This window comes from Pseudonaja textilis, chromosome 3, assembly GCF_049901715.1.
Source record: "Pseudonaja textilis isolate UNSWEBS1 chromosome 3, rPseTex1.2, whole genome shotgun sequence".
In the NCBI taxonomy this organism is placed as follows: domain Eukaryota; kingdom Metazoa; phylum Chordata; class Lepidosauria; order Squamata; family Elapidae; genus Pseudonaja; species Pseudonaja textilis.
Window position 1 is genome coordinate 44,919,053 of NC_141992.1, and position 19,800 is coordinate 44,938,852.

Consider the following 19,800-nt stretch of genomic DNA (forward strand, 5'->3'; position numbering starts at 1 on the left):
CTGAAATGAAGCAAGGGCTTCCTTCCAATTAATAATGGGAGTTAATATACTTAATTGGGATGTTCATAAAATAAGCAACAATCTGTATATATTGAAAGCAAGTAAATCAGAACAGAAATAAAAGGCAGTTGGAACTCCTCTTTTTTTGCTATTTATTAATTTACTTTCATTGAATATATAGAAAAGGATGAATTTTGGAAAACCTTTTTTTAACGTTTTTTGGGAGAGGCAGAAAAAGAACATTCAATGATATAATATTTGATCTTTAGGGCAAATTGGAATAAACATGTGGCATATAAATGGAAATGTATTTGAAAAGGTCTCATAATTTGAATACATTTTCCTTATTTATCATTCTTTGAACTCTTAGAAGGCCAAATTATTACATTTATGTATGTATCAACTCTATTTAGCTACCCATCTCATAAGATGTGACTTTTGGCAGTGTAACAACAAAGATATGCAATAAGAAACATGTAACACAATGATCATTAAAAAAAAGTTTAAAAGCATAAGGCATTCAAGCAATTAGATTAGCAAGGGAGCCACCTCCCCTGGTCCCCAGGCCTGGTGACATAGACAAGTCTTGAGAAACTTCTGAAAAATAAAAAGGGATGAAGCTGACCTCGCTTTGGGGAGGGTGGTGGTGAATGTTTCATAAGGTGGCCAGCATGGCAGAGAAGGTATCAGCCTCACCAGGTAGACCAAAGGGGAAACCTGACCAAATAAGCTAATTCTATTTTATTACAAAGCTGCATTAACAGAATTTAGCAAGTCACCTTTACATCCTGGTAACTTAGGGAGGCTCCTTTCTTTCTCTACCCACTATGTAGTTATATCTACTCTTTCTGACTGTTCCCCAATTCACTATACCTAAGAAACAATGATAGTTTCATGGTTGCCTTCACTTGGCTGAATAAAGATATGTAGGCTTGTGTTCAAAACAGTAATTGGTTTCTCAGGAAGTATTCTAATACCATGTTCCAATCACATGGTCAGACTGACCCCAGAAAGATTTCCTATGTAAGCCTCTTTCATGAGTCTTTTGCATTACTAGCTGGTGGGGAATAAGAAGGCACAATACACATGACATACCTTTCACTTTCACCAAGATACTATGACGGCTAATGCCTACTTTGTTGGAAGCTAAGCAGAAATATTCTCCAGAATCTTCCTCAGAAATATTTGCAATATGAAGTGCCTTGTTAAAGTTTTCCAACTTGATCCTGCCAGATGGGAGATCACCACCCTTTTTGTGCCACATGATATCTGGTGTTGGACTGAAAGAACAACAACAACAACAACAAATCCAAAAGATTTAAGCATTTGATGCCAAATTTTTCCAACATGAAATATGTATTATAAGAAATTTTCTGGAAACTTGCTGCCTATTTTAAGGGTAGAATTTTCGTGTCCTCTCAAAATAACCATTCTCTCAAAATGCCCGCCAAACAACTTGAAAGGCAAGAGAGTAAAAATTAAAAATATTAAAATATTCATGTATAAAATTAAATTGTTAGTTTTTGGCTCCTGAGAGTAAAGATTTCAATACAGATTTAATTGTGGTAGTAAGAACTTTGGTGGTATAAAATGCTCTTCTAGCCATCAAAGTTGGCATTAATTTCTAATGATAAGAGTTACAAAATGGTGAAACATATATTGTGATGTTACAATGCATGCTTTCATATTTGAACTGTGGTATATACTAGTGTGTAAGCTGTGGAACTTGCATAATGTCACCACAACAACTTTTCATCACTTGCTCCCCTTGCCTGTAAACATCAAAGAACTAAAATTATATTTTCAAATTTTTACATTTGTACTTGTGAAGTTAACTTTTATTTACCAAACCTAAAATCAGTAAGAATAAGTAACTATGATTTTATGTCCCAGAACATAGACCAGAATGTATTTGACAAACCATGGTTTCCCTGATCCCAACTGGTACGTACACTCCTGAGGCAATGCATTCCAGCAAGAGGTCTTCTCCTCTTAGCACCATCTGACTGCTTGAGCTCCCAAGAGGGTACATGAAGCTGGGTTGCCTTTCTGCAATACCTCGGGCTGAAATCAGGACATAAGGGAGGAAAAATACAGAATTGTAAATCCTTCTCCAAATGGCAGTATGAAAATGAAAGAGAATAGAAAACAAGCAAATTAGAGAATCTTTGCAACATCCAAGACCTGCTATGGGAATCTATAAAGAGATTAGGAAAATATAAATGAAAGAAGATTTCAGTGGAAAAATCAGACAATGGCACAGAGACATATGGAAAGGAATGAAATGAAGCAGTAATAATAATTGTAATAATAATAGTCACCTTGCTCACAGCAAAAGCATTTATCAAGTTTCAAGTTTAACCATGTACAAGTTTGATGTTTAGAACAAGGGAATTCTAAGTGTTTTATTTTTTCAAAATAAAAATACTGAAGAAATGTGCCTATGTTATTTGTACCTATTTGTGAACATCACAATCACCTATAGTATTCAATAAAATTCCAATGCTATTTTAAAAATATTTGTGAAATTTATAGTGGGAAAATATGAATTACAAGAAATAACTAAAATAGTTAAATCAAATGTTATTTAAAAACATTATGTAATAAGATATTCAATATCACGTGCTGGGTCTCATGGAAACACTGAAGTTCACTTAAATTCATGAAACCTGATTGTGATTCACCCTTGCTCAAGTGAAACATTTCATATTTTGATACTAAACTATTGAGCAAGCCATTCCACTGAGCCATGAACACAAAGTCATCGCACAATATATTTCACAAAACATTATATAGGGTATAAGACCTAGGTATTTGTAAGACTGCCTCTCCAACAATTCTCCCTGACCATCCTTGTAAGATCTGGCATATTCTGGGTCCCATCCAGAATGTAAACAATCACATTATAAAACCCAGTAGGCACCCCTCATTTGTAACTGTGTCTATCTTCTGAAACATTCCCTCCATGGTCTGTATAGATCCAATTCAAGTGAGCTTTAAGACAGAATTAAAGACCTAGCTCTTCTCATAGGCACTGAAATAAGGGTGGAATGCGATCCCACCAATTGTATTGTAATTGTGGTGTATGGGGGGGGGGAATCATTCCCTCCCAGTGTCTGTTGGTACTTTATATTTTACTTTTATTGTTTTTAATCCTCTATAAGCTGGTTAGAGTTGTCAGCTAGTGGGCAGTCTTAGAATTCAATGACAGAAATTCTACTTTAGATGTGTTACACCAGCAATCCGCACCCCCCCCAATCTGTGGCCTGGTTCCTGGCTGCAGCCCATTGATGCAACCAGAGGGCAAGTACGTGAAACCCTCCCTTCCCCACCACTACTACTGCTGGTCCGCAGAGCCAGAAAGGTAGGGACCCCTGTGCTGCACTATCAGAACAGTGTGCCTCTTCTTTTCTATTCTCACAATAGTGAATATAGCCTTGTTTGTACAGCAAAAATTTTAAAAAATCCACTAAACCAAGCTAACACATATTGTGATCCAGGGAAACTAAACATATGTCAACTTTGAGTTTTACTGATCTATATTTGAAAAAAACTAACAGACTCAATTAGTTCATAGTTATTTCATTCAAGTGATATATTTATATTTTCTTTATACAACAAATCCAGATTTTTTTTAGGATCCATTCCAGAGTGGAAAAAATGTCACACACAGAAGAAGCTACCTCAACATTAAAGCCAGTAATTAAGTTTTTTAAAAAAAACAAGAAAATTGTTCCTCATCTATAGCAGAGAACATAAAAAGCTTTAATTTAAAGCAGTTATCTGTATTGTTGGCTGAATTACTCATTAAAATACATAGGATGAAAAGGTTTCACGAATCTGATTATCTATTTTAGCATTATAACATGATGAAGTAGCGCTGAAAATCAAGAATTGATTACTGATTTAATAGGGAAGATTCAAAGTACAACATTGCAAAAGCATTCTGAGATTGGCAAAATCTTTTGGTCTCAAAGTTATGGCTTTATTAAATGTTTAATTAAAGCTAGATCTAATATTAACTGGATATCAATTTAATGGGATGCAAAGGACAATACAATTAATTCCATAGATCTGATTCACACTGAAGAATGGAAGCTTCTATGTTAGGTTACAATACTTGAAACTGACATGATTCCAAATATCAGTTCTAAAGACTCTTGTCATTGTGAATACCTTAATAAATCATTGGATGGAGCTCTTGCTTTTGATTTGTGCACAAGTATCAAAAGGAGCTTATGGTATGTCTAAATATTCTACTGTAGCAATCACAACTATATTTCTAAATAATACTTATGGTTTCCCCCTCATGGAAATATGAACTCCAGAAGAAGAAAAATAAATGAAAGAAATAAAAGATTTCTGTCCATAATAAGAAATTACAGTTAACTTGAGAAGCAAAAATAAAATGCCATACCGTTAGTATTTATTTCATAAAAATGAATTCAAATTCATCAAAAGAGGTTTCAAAACAAGAAGACAGCTGACATAAGATCTTTTTTAAAAGCCATTATGTAGAAAGAACCTTGAACAAATGGTGTCATAAACAAGCAATTATTCCATGCTGTTCAATATGGACTCATTTTGTTAATTAAATGAAAATTACCACAGAGAGTGACATTTCCCTAAGCTTTGAGCATGTAAATGGGCACTCCATACACAAAAAAATATATAAAGCAAGACAAAGGGGCAACTATCAGAACTCTAGACAGGTTAAGACAAGCATCTGAGCAGAACAGTTATCAAAAAAATTCACAGGTGCACAGAAAAATTTGCAAACAGAATAGGTTAAAAACAGGTATAAAACTTACAGATAAACAATTAAGATACAAAGAAGCAGCAGGTATGTTATTTTTAAAATATTATTTATTTACTAGATTTCTATTTTTCCTTTTCTCCAGAAGCTCAAGATAGCAATACATGAAACTTCTTTCTCTTTGGAGCTTGACAGGATTGTGTTAATAAGCGTTAATAGAAAGAAATGTTTGCAATTAATCGTTAATTAACAGCTCCTAACAGAGGGTCTTTATGTGCTAGAATGCTGGACTAAATCTTCCTATGTGACAGGGCATAGATACATACGAGTATTCATTTTAGAGCAGATTTCTACTGATTCATATATAATGGAATTCTGTATAAATATCTATCCTATTTATGAATATGGATGCTGATGGTCTCTTTCTCTCTTATATACATTTGCCTTCAGGAAAGGAAATTGAGTTGAAAAAAAATCACACAGAGCCAGAAATTATTTAGCAGCTCTCACATAAACACAAAACATGATTAATGGTTATATTAAGAATTCAAAGAGAAACTTTCATGCTTATTCACAAACTACAGAAGACAAATAGGTAGCATCACTAAATATGCTAGTATGTAATTAGTTAATATTGTTAATAGATTACTGATGTAAATTAACTATTGTGAATCTTTGAAGCATATGTTTAAATTGCTTAATCGACCTATGACAGTTGCTATGCCTCTTTTTGCACACCTGGGTTCTCGTTCCAGACAGTTTGAGTTAAATTTAGAAAACATTCCTGCTGGAACACCTAAAGATCTGCTGCTACTTAATAAGGACAAACTTGAGTCAAATCAATGAGTTGACTTGGTACAATCTCCAATTCCTGGAGATTGCTCATGAATGCCTTCCAGGTTTGATTGAACTTACTAATCAATGACTGCTTGCAGGAAATTTTCAGGGCAACTAAGTTTGTAACCAACAGGGATTGTATGAAATATCTAAGTTGTTCTTGTAGTTCTTCTACTGAACTTCAAGTTTTGCAGGTATTTAGATCAAAGTACAGATGAAGACACTGAAACAGAACAGTTCTAGAAAGAATATCTCTATTGTTAAAACAGGGCATAAATTGCTTATTCAATTTCCACTGAAATAATACACCGAGATGCAAATACTTTTTAAGGAGATGTTGCTTTTGAAGCTTAATTCTTCAAAGCTTTGCCAACCTAAATGGATGCCATTTAACAAAGCATCCACCTTTTCATAGGTTATGTACTGTTGAATAATTCTAACATTGTTCTTTTTCTTGCTTATACTCTATGCACACAGATTTGTCTCCTGCAAATCTACCTATTACTGAAACAAACACTGACCAATGAAACAGTGTCTAGATAGCTGTGCACCTATCATAGGAGGCAAGAGGTATAAAGCTGTGAATATGGCATAGATCCTTTTAATTGGATTTATAAAATGTAATAGAAAGAGATTATATGTTACTAAATTCCACGTTTCTGACTGAGATATTATTCATATATTTCTATGAGTAAATCTGTTTTGTGAAAAAGCCAGAAGAACAGAACATTAATTTTAGGATTATGGGATTAATCTTAATTATTTTTTGTCAAAATAGAATTTCTATAGTAATGTTGCTCAAATTTTGACACTGGGGCAGTGAATGTTTTCACAGATTAAAATTAAAGATGCTTTCCTTTGGCATGCAAAAAGTTAAAATGCACACTAATCCATTCTATTTTTCACAGCATAAGCAGATATGAGGGGCAAGGATAAGTGACACTGACACTGTCGTTCTCCATAAATTGGAGAGAAATAAATATAGGAGAGCTTTCTCTACTTATTTAGAGTAATCACTTCATAAAGAACCTTAATTTTCCAAATTATAACTTGCTAGAAGGGCCTATTAAATTTCCAAGTTTCTTAAGGCTGTGTAGGAGGGCTGTATAAAGTATGGAAAATGTGGTTTTCTAAGGAAAAGCATGGAAGAATTGGACCCTCTTGTTTGCGATGAACTAAAATCCAGACAAAGTGAGTACTAGGGCATGTCTGCCACACATCACCCATCCTTTCCCTTCTGCAACACCTAGCAGAATATTCTCCACTGGAAATGAAATGATGGAAATCAACCAGACTCCTATGATATTTCATTTTTAAGTCTGATTTCATAACATCAAATCAAGCAAGCAAGCAAACAACAACAACAAAAAGCCTTGGGTTCACTGGAATCCTTCAGCTTTGGAGTTTGCGTCTCTCTCTTATGAGAATTCTACCCTTGTATGAAAAATGAAAAGCAAAGATGTACACAAAATCTTTCATTGGAGGAAAAAGGGATTGATCGGTACATGTCAATTCTACCCTTAGAAACATAAAGGTAATATAATCCTTATTCCCATAGCAAGTCTTTTTTTTTAAAAAAAGTTTGTATTCTCTAGTCCTATAGGAATATTTTCCAAGTCAGAAATAATGTGGATTGAATTCATCAAAAGAAGATATCTCTGCAAGCAAAACCAAGAGATGATATGTGTTCTTTGGGTACACAATAAACAAAGATACATTCATTTCTCATCTATCGTGCAAGGCTATAATGAACAATGTACCCAGTTTGCTGCACTTCTCTTTAAACAAATAAATTTGTATTACACGGATCAGGGGCCCACTCTGAGTATACATCCAAACAAGCATTCACAAAAGTAAATTACTTTCTCGCAATTTTCTTTCCCTAATTCCAGAGAAATTAATCCCTTCCTAAATATCTACATTATCATATAATTTGCATGCTACAGAAGAGCCTGGTGATTCTATAGTTGAAAAACAATCTATAATTCATGATTCTTCCAGTGTACAAAAGGAGTGAACAGAGTTCCATTGAAGCATTTAAACTGTTAGGTAATGCTACTGCAAAGAATATCCATCATGGTTTTTCCATTTATTTGTAATTATAGATACATATTTTAAATATAAACAATGTAACAATATATATGTATATTGTTTTGTTTTGTTACATATACCCATAAAAAACAATGCCATCAAATGACAATAAATAAAGTTGAATTTCACAATGATTCACAGATGATGATATTGTTTAAAATATGAATCGTTCATCTAATAGTGATGGAGACAAAGTGTTTGTTTGGAAGACTGTGCAGCCTGAAAAAAAATGGTAGGATAGAGATACATGACTATTGTGTCTATCAAAGTGTCTCACAATTTCCACTGACTGACCAACACGTGATGTTAATACAATAGTAAGGTTAGGAACAGAGAAGTTAGAATGTGAGGGTCTCCAGAAGTCAGTATTGACTCACCACTGTACATGTCAGTGTGATTTCGAAAGGACGCTTCATTATGGGGATACTCTGTAATAAACAAAATAACATGAACTTTCTAAAGCAACAAAACATGCCCTGAATAACCAAAAGGTAATGGAAAGGAAGAGCACAAAAGAAAAATAATTTTATAAATATAAAGTGCATGCCAGAAAGAAAAGCATATGAAACATCATACACATAACATCCAAAAAGGCCTGAAGACTGTTTAGAAATAAACAAGAATACAGCATGTAAGATGAAATATTAAACTATAGGTGTGTTTGTTTTGGAAAAAAAATCTCAAACATGCAAAATCAAAAAAGTTGCAAAAGTTTTTAAAGAAAACATTGATTACATTTTTGTATTTGGCTTCCTAAATATCAGGAAATTTTCAACAGATTTGTTAAACATCTCACAAAATTGGAATTGTTTGGCTACAACCTTTTTCAAGCACATACAATAAACAAAATATTCTTGCTAATTTGCACCAAATGCTATGAGTAAGGATTAGAAGCAACAAAACAACTTTAAAACAAAGAAAGAACAATGAACATTTCAACTTTGCTCATGCAAACATTATTAGAATGAGTTGTGTTTCATTAAAAAATAAATTTTCAAGAGACATCCATGACTAAGACAATGTTATGAAAAAAAACCATATAAAATTAATTCCTGACAGTAATAACAGGAGCAACTATTTTTACAATCCTTGATGTCTACTTCTTCAAAATTCTCTGAGATTGGTGATAGGATTTCAAACTCAGAGGAGAAAATCTTGCACTTGGAACCCCCAGCCCCAATAATTTTCTAACTGAACTTTTCTGACATCAGAAAGGACCAAGGATAATATGAGGAGGTGGGTTATGGGGTGTCCCAGGAAAACCCTGGCTCCATATAATGAATGTATTTCCCATATGTTACCAAATCAATGTTCTACCTTTCCGGCTGTGGAAATATTGTTCCTTACACTTTATGACCCTTTCTCCTCTCCATCCTGGTCTATCACTGGAAGAGCTTTGAATCACAGAGAACAAAACCAAGCAGGCTACTAAAGAGTAAGGAACAGAGCAACCAGTTTCTTGTCACCTTTCTCCACTGGCTCCCTGAAATCCTAGGACAATTAGATATGTTGCTAAATACAAGGCTGTAGAATGATAATGCCTACTATTACAATCAAATAAATTGCCATGGAAAAGCGTACAAGCTAACAAATATTTCTAAATTTCAATGAAACAAAGCAGAATAAAGATGAAAATAAAAGAGAAGGGAAATAAAAGGCTAAATACAATAGAGAGAGTTTCAGAATCTGTAGAATCAAAAAATCTTAGTGCAGGAGGGCTACCATTAGTTCTGTGCCTCAATAAAATTTTGTGAAATTGTTTACATCTGGTTTATAAAATCTCCTGTGCCCTATTAAAAATATAAGATGCAGATGTAGGGTTTTAAAAGCAAAAGCAACTTCTTTTCTGGTTTTTGTTATCCTTATTATCAAGAATGAACAAAATTATTAGGAAAAATTGTGGCAAAAAGAAGCAGATGCACGAACAATAATACTAAAATTGCTTTTTATCCCCCTCCTCCGTCCCCCACATTCCATTACCTAATTTTCTTCCAATCATATATGTCAGCCTATTTATATAAGAAAAATAATCTGAATGCATGTTTATCCAGTTTAAAATCCATAGTATAGATTTGAAATTAATACCATGCTTTAAAATCTGATAAGGAAACTATTCCAAACAGCACACAGAGAAATAAGCAATTACGAAATCCGATAGAACAAAGTAAAGTTGAAACAAGCATAAAAGTAGATTTGTTGAAACAAGCACTTTAATATGAAAAATATAGAAACAATAAAAACTGTTTGAGTCTCCACACATTATCATTTTAATTATGAATCTCCCTCTGTTGTGAGATTCAATAAAATGTGGAAAATGTTCTTCTGTTCTGCCAAGAAAGGATGAAATACACCATTTCATACATTATTCATTTGAAAGTAAAACCATTCATTTCAACTTAGTAGGTGTACAGTTGCAATCTGTGTATTTATTACTCATTTTAATAAAGCAATACTTTTATAGAATAAACAAATATGTTGTTCAAGACAACCTTTGGATCATCCTTTCAGAGATATTTCTTTACCAGATTCCTCAAAGCTTTCGACAATGACAGAGCTTCTAACGTAGTTTCATTACTGGAAAAATTCTTAAAAATTTAGGGAGATATTCAGCAATATATCTGCCTTGAAACTGGCTTAAGTTGAATGTAGTCAGTCAAGTATCAGCAGTTAACCACAGGAAATGTCTTATGACATTTTGTATTATGTCATAAAATGTTTTATAAAATTTGTAAATTTGCCAATTTTCAATTTCATGGCAGCCGTGGGTCCCAGACTTTGGATACATTCTTTAAAGTTAGTCCATTTGAGGTACCTTGTTTCAAAAACTGTTGTTCTACAATGCACTATTCAACCGGTTAAAGGTTAAAACACAAAGGTTTTAGTAATATATAGATATCACAACTATCATGTTTAAAAAAACTGATTCAATTATATTTAATGGGGACTATAGCACTTTATTTCTGAGGATCATTGAGAATATGGAGGAAATGAAGAGCAAAGCTAAGATATACATTAAGAACTGTTATGTATGCAGACATTTCAATATTCTGGTATAGAATAGAATAGAATAGAATAGAATAGAATAGAATAGAACAGAATAGAATAGAATAGAAGGGAGGGACCCTGGAGGTCTTCTAGTCCAGGGGTCTCCAGACTCCAATCTTGGCCACTTTAAGCCTGGCAAATTTCAACTCCCAGAATTTCCCAGCCAGCAAAGCTGGCAAAGCTGGCTGAGGAATTCTGGGAGTTGAAGTCTGCCAGGCTTAAAGTGGCCAAGGTTGGAGACCCTTGTTCTAGTCCAACCCCCCGCTTAGGCAGGAAACCCTATACCACATCAGACAAATGGTTATCCAATCTCTTCTTAAAAACTTCCAGTGTTCGAGCATTTACAACTTCTGGAGGCAAGTTGTTCCATGATTATTTTTTCTAACAATCAGGAAATTTCTTCTTAGTTGTAGGTTGCTTCTCTCCTTGATTAGTTTCCACCCATTGCTTCTTGCCCTGCCTTCAGGTGCTTTGGAGAATAGCTTGACTCCCTCTCCTTTGTGGCAGCCCCTGAGATATTGGAACACTGCTATCATGTCACCCCTAGTTCTTTTCATTAAACACCCCGGTCCTTCTTTTCATTCACTGCTATCATGTCACCCCAGTCCTTTTCATTTCATTAGACATACCCAATTCCAGAAATCATGCTTTATATGTTTTAACTTCCAGTCCCCTAATCATCTTTGTTGCTCTTCTCTGCACTCTTTCAATCTTTTTTACATTGTGGTGATCAAAATTTGGATGCAGTATTTCAACTGTGGCCTTATCAAGGCATTATAAAGTAGTATTAACACTTCATGTGATCTTGATCCTATATCTCTGTTGATGCAGCCTAGAACTACGCTGGCCTTTTTGGCAGCTACAGCTAGTTCATATTTAAATGGTTGTCCACTAAGACTCCGTCTAACAGTTACTACTATTGAGCAAGGTACCACATACACTGTACTTGTGATTTTGTTTTTCTTGCCTAAATGTAGAACCTTACTATTTTCACCACTGAATTTCATTTTGTTAGATAGCACTCAATGTTTAAGTTTGTCAAGATCTTTTTGCATCTCAAGCCTATCCTCTGGAGTGTTGGCTATTCTTGCCAGCTTGGTGTGATCTGCAAATTTGATGAGTTCCCCATCTATCCCCTTGTTCAAATCATTGGTAAAGATGTTGAAAAGTACTGGGCCTAAAACAGAACCTTGAGGTACCCCCCTGCATACTTCTGTCCATGTACATGCAGTTCCATTGAGGACTACACACTGAGTGTGGTTGGTTAGCCAGTTACGAATCCATCTGGTGGTGATTCTGTCTGACCTATATTTTTCTATCTTATCAAGTAGTAACTGGTTATTTTATTTTACAACCTTTGACCAAAACAAGAACATCAAAAGATGTGAGACAACGTACCTGCAGTACTATTAACAAGGTGTGACCCACAAACTTAAAGACAAATCCTGGAATAATTTGGCAGATTGTCTCCCATTCCCGAATGAAGATTTTGACTGTATTTTCCAAAATGCTAAAAAGATACCCATGAACAACTGGCTGAAGATAACACTAACACAAATGGGCCATTCCTGGCCAATTATTACTTTTTGTATCATGGGGTAGTGCAACATGCCAAAAACTGCATTTATTTTTGAGAGAGGTACCAAAGATGGGCAAGGACAGGAAAAGGGGCACATTAAAATTATATTTAAAAATAAATAAATACATTAAAAACATTTTAAAGTTATTTTAAAATTAGTAGATGAAGGGCATGAAGTTTGGTAAAATCTCATGTAAATTTGTGAACACTATTCAATTTCTTATAACTTGAATCGAAAATAAATAATTCATCAGCCATGTATTTTAGAGAAACAAATTTCATTACATTTTGTAATTTGTCAAGCACTAAGAAATGAAAATACAGCAATGTCATTATGTATATTTATTACCTTTTCTTCCAACCAATCACATTTATTATAGAGTGATTGTTTCCAAGTGGCCTCCTACACTGCCAGTAATTTTCATGAGCAGATAAAAGTGTAAAAATCACAGCAAAGTATCTGCCAAATTTTTGTGTATGTTATTTATTTTTATACAAGGTAAGAACCACTTCTCAATTAGATAATAGATAAAATTTTATGTACTTGTACATTTTTTTAAAAAAAAAGGGTGGGGTGGGGAATCAGAACCACCTACTTCAGTTTACAATACAGGTTTTGTAGCAGTTCCATGTAAATAAATAATTTTCAACTTTTTCTAAACTTGTAGAATGGAAACAACATAAATTGAGAAATGTCTGAACAATAAAGGTACAGTTCCATTAATGCTGACACTTTTGCAAAGAAGATGGTTTGTCAGCACAGTTAGTACAGAAAGGATCTTGCTGGTATTACTCCAACTAAGCTATTCATAATAAATACTTACTGGTCAGGACCTTGAGGGTGTAAGGATTTTTCTGCTGGATGGTATGTGTGAAAGCAAAGCGAGCATTGCAACTATAGTCAGTCAGAGCATCCTGCTGCATCACATTAGAGAAATACAAGTCACCATTCTGCCCTTGAGAGACACGCTTGTCTTGATGGATAGGTTCCATGGCTGGAAGAAGGAACAACAATTCTTTTTAGAATTCATAGCTGTGTTACATAGCTATATGCTACATTTCCATAGCTGCATTGGAACCTATGATAATTACCTACTAGGGCTAACAATCTTCAAACGCCACAGATTAATTCCTGCTAGCATTAAGAAGCTGGAATAATTGAGCCACCATAATTATTGTGATGAATGGAGATAGGAAAAACCTTTTGAGATGCTTTCCCTTAATAGGAATCTTTTCAATATGATCATATCAAGTATACAGTGAAATTTACGAAAACAATTTATGGATTCATGTAAACACGAGTTGCTTTTGTAGTCAATCAACAGTTTTTTCCCTTGCTGTATAGACAATGTGAAAAAGAACATATTTACAAAACTGGAAGGCAAGGCACAGATTTTGTATATAAATTCTTTTGCTAATTGCTGTGGTTAGCCAGCCCATTTATTTATCTGGACAGCTTTCAGGGGGCACGGGGATGAGAAGACACCAAAGAAGTACATTTCAAAAAGTATGACCCTGCATATATATTTTGGAAAAGTATAATGCAACAGTTTGGGACAGAGATAGGAGAAAACGTCTTGGACCAGTTCTGTCTGCAGTTCCAGCATTTATCTGATTAACAAGCAACAGGTACTTTCTGACAACATTTCTTCTATATTGCTTTTGAGAACATGGACGGAGAAAAAATTGGTAGATTATTCCTTTGCAGTTATACCATAATTGGAAAACTTGTCCCTTCGATATATGTTATATTTTAGCTTCCATTAGCCTCTTTCAACCTGACAAAGATGAAGGACTATTATCCAGGACATCTGGAGGCATAGTTTTTGCCTATATATGGTGAGTATCCACAAGGAACCATCTGATGCATTCAGCCTAAGATGTCATGGAACTGTCTCATTTTAAATACAATTATTGCCACCTGAGTCATGGGCAGACTTACAGCTACTCATCCAAAAGATAGCAGGGGGTGGTAATCCAGGTGGAGGATTGCATGCCAAGATAAGTGAAGCACCTTCGTGAACCTCTTGAATGTCCAAATTTTCCTTTGGCCACAAAGGAGATTCTGAAATTATAAACCTTGTTAGAGAAATTGCATCTATTCATGTATTATATTTAAAGAGAATGATTCAAGAAGATTTTTTATGAAACAACCCTGGGATAATGAATAATGGCCAGCAAAACAGTGAGAGTGAGAAATTAGACAAGATTCAAATGAATACAGAAAATCTCTGTTTAAAAAAAACATTAAAAAAGATAGAATAAAGGAGCACAGGAATCTAAACTTTGAATAAATAGACCCTATTTATGAGCAGATTGGAAACAGTAAGCTGTTGGTGATAGTAGTAATGTCTGCAGGGGAGGAATCCAACATCTAAGAGTCACCATTCTGCTCCAATTGAATGATCAAAACTATGAACTTGAATTTTTTTTTATTACCCCATCCTAAAATATGCTTAGGAAAAGGTTCTTAGAGTCATAAATTGTACATTTACAGAAATACAAAAATTGTCCAAGTTGCTGCCATGGAAGATGGTTGCTATTGTTTTGTGTTGAAACAAATATATAATGCTAAAAAGTGTCTTTCGCCTCTTGGTAAGCAACAACACCGTATTTATTAAACTGTACATGAGCTTATTGCATGCCAGAAATGTTATGACCATTCTAAATACAAAACAAAGTTCTAGCGAACTAAACCATATAACTGATAAGATTATAGAAATGCACAAGGAAATCAACAATTTGTTAATGTATACTCACTTGAAACATGGAGGAATATTTTGTTGGAGATAGCTGTTCCGTAGTCATTCCGAGAAAAACACTGATATTCTCCCTCATAATCCTCTGGCCTTCCACCACTGCGGAAGTCAACTACTAGTGTACCTGACCAATGCCTCATGGTTACTCGAGGGTCCTTTGCAACATTAAAAAACTTCCCATTTCGTGTCCAGGAAAACCTGTAAACAGCATTGCATCAAAGACTAGTAACTTGGGTCTAGAACAGTGCCTCTATTGCTATACGATGTACAGGTTATCTGAGATCTATTAACTTCCTATGTAGTAATGGATCCTGAGTCCTACAACTTGGATGAAATATAATACAAGGGTATTCACCCATTTAGGATTTAATGGTATCAAAGACAATTAGAGATGAAATCTACATTTACACCATATCTACATTTGATGCTTATTAAAATAATCATGATATGGCAATTTTAAATCCCAGGATGCACTTAGGAAGCCTAGAGCTGTGGTGATTATAATAGAACTTTGCATGATGCAAAACTATTGCAAACCACTCCAGAAACACTTTGATTATGTGATATACTTAGCATGACAAATGACATACACACCCCTTTAACAAAACAATTATTTTATACTGGCGTGAATACAGTTGTTTCCATCTGCTCTAAGCCACATGATCATGAGTCATGTGATAAGCATGGGTCTAGTATTGGAGAAGAAATTTTTCCATTTTTGCTCATCATAGAGTGACTGCCCAAATAACTTAACCATGAATTCTGTATAAGTCTAGGTACAGTCATTCTAGTAGTGATACAGTAATCATTCAGATATTTGTTTGTATACTACTCTTGAGAAAATAAACTACAGTTACACTCACGTGGGTGTGGGGTTTCCTTTTGCTTCACACTCAATAAATATATTATCTCTTGGATCTACGATATAATCCTTTGCAGACTGTTTTGTAATTGTAGGAGGCTGAGGCACTGCAAAAGCATATATAAGAGAGGGAAAGAAAATAAAAAAGAAGGTAAGAGGAAAAAATTACCATTCCATATTGAAATGCAGTTGCTTTTTATTTCACTCAAACTTTTTAAGTCTTGTGAGATGGAATATACATTTTAAACATATTATAAAATAAAGCAAGGCTAATCTGGGGAAAAAAGCACTTTCAAACCTGGTCAGTACTTGGAGAGACTCTCATTAGGAAAGCTGTATTGCTCTGTATTGCTGCCAACAAACCGATATGGATCTATCTTGTTTAAAGGTTTTACTTATAAATCCTTTTCTTCTACAAGAGGAAGTCAAGAGCGCAGCATACGTATCCATTACCCCAAATGCTTTTTTCCTAATTCTAGAGCAGGACAGCTGATACTTTGTGTTTTTTTTTCCAGAAGTACAAGCTAGTTCTCAACTTACAACTGTAATTGAGCCCACAATTTCAACTGTAAGTTGAGATGGACAGTAAGTGGTCAGCACAAGACTGTGCCCGATTTTATGATTTTTTTGCAACAGTCATTAAGTGAATGCATCAGTTGTAAAGTAAACATAGTAGTTATTAAGCAAATTCTTCATTTGATATGGGTTGTTGGGTTTTTTTGTGCTGAAAACCAGAAGTAAAAATCCCATAAGTCATGGTTATGAGACCTCTGTGTGCTGCATATGGTCGTAAATGTTGGCCAGTTGTCAAGTGCCCAAAATGTAAGTAGCTTTTTTGAGTCCACCATCTAAACAACTGGTCGCAAGTCGACAACCACCAGTAAATTAAAAACAACACACACAACTGCATAACTTTTGAATATTTTTCTCAATCCAGTAGATCAGGTTACAAATTGCTCCCATTTTTGTTTAAACTACTTACCTGTATAGTGAAAGAAGTAAATTTAAAAACTAGCTGATCTTCCTTGACTTTTCTTGGTGACTTTTAAAAATGTGACTATAACTCATTCAAGCATTTCCTGTTCTCTTTCCTCCTACTTTAACAAACTTTATTTGTAGTCTGGTTGGTTCTTCCCTCTATTCCACCCCCCATGGTTGTGGCTCAAAAAAGCAGTGTGAAGTAACCAGCTAGTTATTAAGCATATCTCTCCTGTTTTTTGAACAGAAAGTTTAAATAAGAAAGTTTAAATAAGAAAAGAGCAGTAATTATATTTACATACATATGTTTATATTTTGGACTAAGAAAAGCGTCACTTCTCTGAAAAACAAAAATACGGATAAAATATAATTTACTTATGATACACTTTGGAATTCTGAAATTCAGATACCATAATTGTAAGGTTTTATATTTGAGGGCTCAGTTGACTAAAAAGCCCAATGTTTTATTCTAACAAGTTAATACAGAATCTACTTCAGACTTATTAACCGCTATACAGGTTGCTGCTATACCCAGGTTTCTTAAAATACAGAGAATGTTATTTTGGGGTAATGGTGGAGGGAAAGGTCAGAAAACAAGACTTACATGTATCTTGAATACTTGCTGTTAATTCGAAGGTGTAAGCACAGCAATAAAACAAAGAAGAGAGAAACAGGAAGTGTTAATCTAAATGTTTAGATCTAATATTAAATACCAAAAGGGGTAAACAAAATGTGCCATTTTAATGAATATTAATAGTATTAGCTTAAATATATTGCCCCGAGTTCCTGTGAAGAAGAATTAGAGGAAACTTTAAAAAAAGTGGGGAATGACATAATTAGCAAAATAAATACATACAGATATGAATATGTTCGGACATCAATAAGGCTACTGAAGACTATTAATGGATAGATTGAATTCATAGTCAAGTTCATAGGTGTTTCTGTATCCTTCTCCAGTCTAGTGCCCTCTAAATATGTACGATTACAATTTCTTTAATCTTCACCCAACAAAACTTTTAATATCTAGCGCAAACCTCACAAATGCTTAAAGTATAGTATTTTAATGTTTTACCTATACTGTAAAAATCCTTTATGTGGCTTAGAGGTGCAGAAAAATAGGATCTTAAAGACTATTCCATATTCTTGTTTAGATGGTCATATTTTTGGTAGTTTTAAAAATGCAATTACAAACAGCATTCAAGTGATTTATAACTCTTATGTGATGCATCCTATGCCACTGTGAATTATCCAGGCATCCTTCTTCACATGGGGAATTTACCTATGACACAGAAGTCTGCACTCTCAGAAGACCTCACCATAATCCTGGCTGTATTTTGTCACATCTACACAATAATCACCAGAAAAAGTTTTAAATATATAGCTATTGAATACACATGTTCCACCTCGTTTTATCTTAGGAAGATATTACATGATACCCTCCAATCACTAGACTAGTTCAAACTATTTGTGAAAAGAAACACATCACCTGAAGCTCTAGGGATTTTAAAAAAATGATATAACACATATACCTGTAGTGGTGAATTGAAAATCCCAATGACAGAACTTAAAATAAAACAAAAGTTTGCAATATTACCGCAAATAAGTTTTTTTTTAAATTTTCCATGCACCATCATTGAGGTAAATTATTGCCTATGTAGTTGCTAGTGATTTGTTCTTATAAGCTAATTCAATGTATAAGGTCATGCTGTGCTTCTCAGAATCAGCAGATTGATAGGATGCTTCATACATCATTCACTGCTGCTACTATCCAAAGAATGTCAATACGAATATATGGACATGTATAGAGAATGCAGAAAATGAACAATATATTCTACTGGTTAGAACTGAAAGGTTTTTGGCTATGAACTCCTATAGGAATTCCACAGTGGTTTCACAAGGCAAGGAGCTCAAGTTTGGTAGTGTTGTTGCTCAAATTGTGATAGATCCCAACTTTTTGGTCCACCCATCCACAGATATTTTCAGGATTTGCTTTCATTTTCTCTCCTTAATGTCTTTCCTGTTCTAATTGTCCTAAATTAAGTCCCCAAGAATAGCTGTGTTTCAGTCCATGTCCATACCAAATATGTATGGTTTGAGTCAGACATAAAACATACAACCAAGCTATATTGTACACAGTATGGCTAATTGGTTTGTCAACCTCTAATCCCTTAGACACATACCCATCACATTATCATTTCATGATAGGTGTTCTACAGAAAGCAGAAAAGAAGAAAGAAATACTAAGCCAAAGAAATGGAAAGCGGGATATATACACATATTTACTTTACCCCAACACCATTCACTATGCCCATCTGTATGAATATCAAAAGATAATTGCTAAATTTTCTTAAACCTTTCTAATTTTTAAAAATGATGATATAATACCTATTAGGGAAGTTCATATGGTATTTATTTGATGACAGTTCTAAAGTCAATGAGATAAGATTTCCTTTTATGTAGCGCTGGAGAAATTTATAAATAGATTTGTTCCCTTTTTTTCTTTTTTATACCCTTAACCTCATTTCTTCCTATAGTCATGCCAGTCTACAGTTGTTCTTTATAGCCTGCATTAAAATTTGCATATATCTTAATGTTAATTTCTTCTTAAATACTTGTTCTCATGTATACTGTTTTTAAAACTACTTCCCCAAACAGTTTTGGTTAATTTTTCATAATTATATGCTTTTAAGAATAAATTTATTTAGTATAAAAATAATAAAAGGTACATTTTAAAAAAATATTATACCTCAACATTTGAAAAAAGTGAAAATTTTAAAACCATTTCAATTTACGTTTTGGTTCAGAAAATGCACGCCAGATAATTTTAACACCTATGTCAAATTGATTCCACAAATTTCCTGCCCCATTCTTAATTTTGCAGAAATAAGGCTTA

The 19,800-nt window shown here is 34.0% G+C and overlaps 1 protein-coding gene across 16 annotated transcripts in view; it reads right to left on the reverse strand.

Annotated features, from left to right (window-relative positions):
- Nucleotides 1–19,800, reverse strand: part of NFASC (neurofascin) — a 167,971-nt gene that overhangs the window by 72,965 nt on the left and 75,206 nt on the right. For 12 of the 16 annotated variants that reach the window (XM_087929425.1, XM_087929439.1, XM_087929428.1 and 9 more), the window contains exons 4-11: nucleotides 17,512–17,529; nucleotides 15,931–16,036; nucleotides 15,069–15,265; nucleotides 14,251–14,373; nucleotides 13,133–13,303; nucleotides 8,062–8,112; nucleotides 1,953–2,064; nucleotides 1,096–1,280 (exon numbers count right to left, since the gene is read on the reverse strand). In XM_087929425.1, the coding sequence (XP_087785551.1) occupies nucleotides 1,096–1,280; nucleotides 1,953–2,064; nucleotides 8,062–8,112; nucleotides 13,133–13,303; nucleotides 14,251–14,373; nucleotides 15,069–15,265; nucleotides 15,931–16,036; nucleotides 17,512–17,529 (963 nt within the window). The remainder of the gene's footprint in view (nucleotides 1–1,095; nucleotides 1,281–1,952; nucleotides 2,065–8,061; nucleotides 8,113–13,132; nucleotides 13,304–14,250; nucleotides 14,374–15,068; nucleotides 15,266–15,930; nucleotides 16,037–17,511; nucleotides 17,530–19,800) is intronic. The other 4 variants (XM_087929434.1, XM_087929429.1, XM_087929426.1 and 1 more) reach the window with 3 other exon arrangements.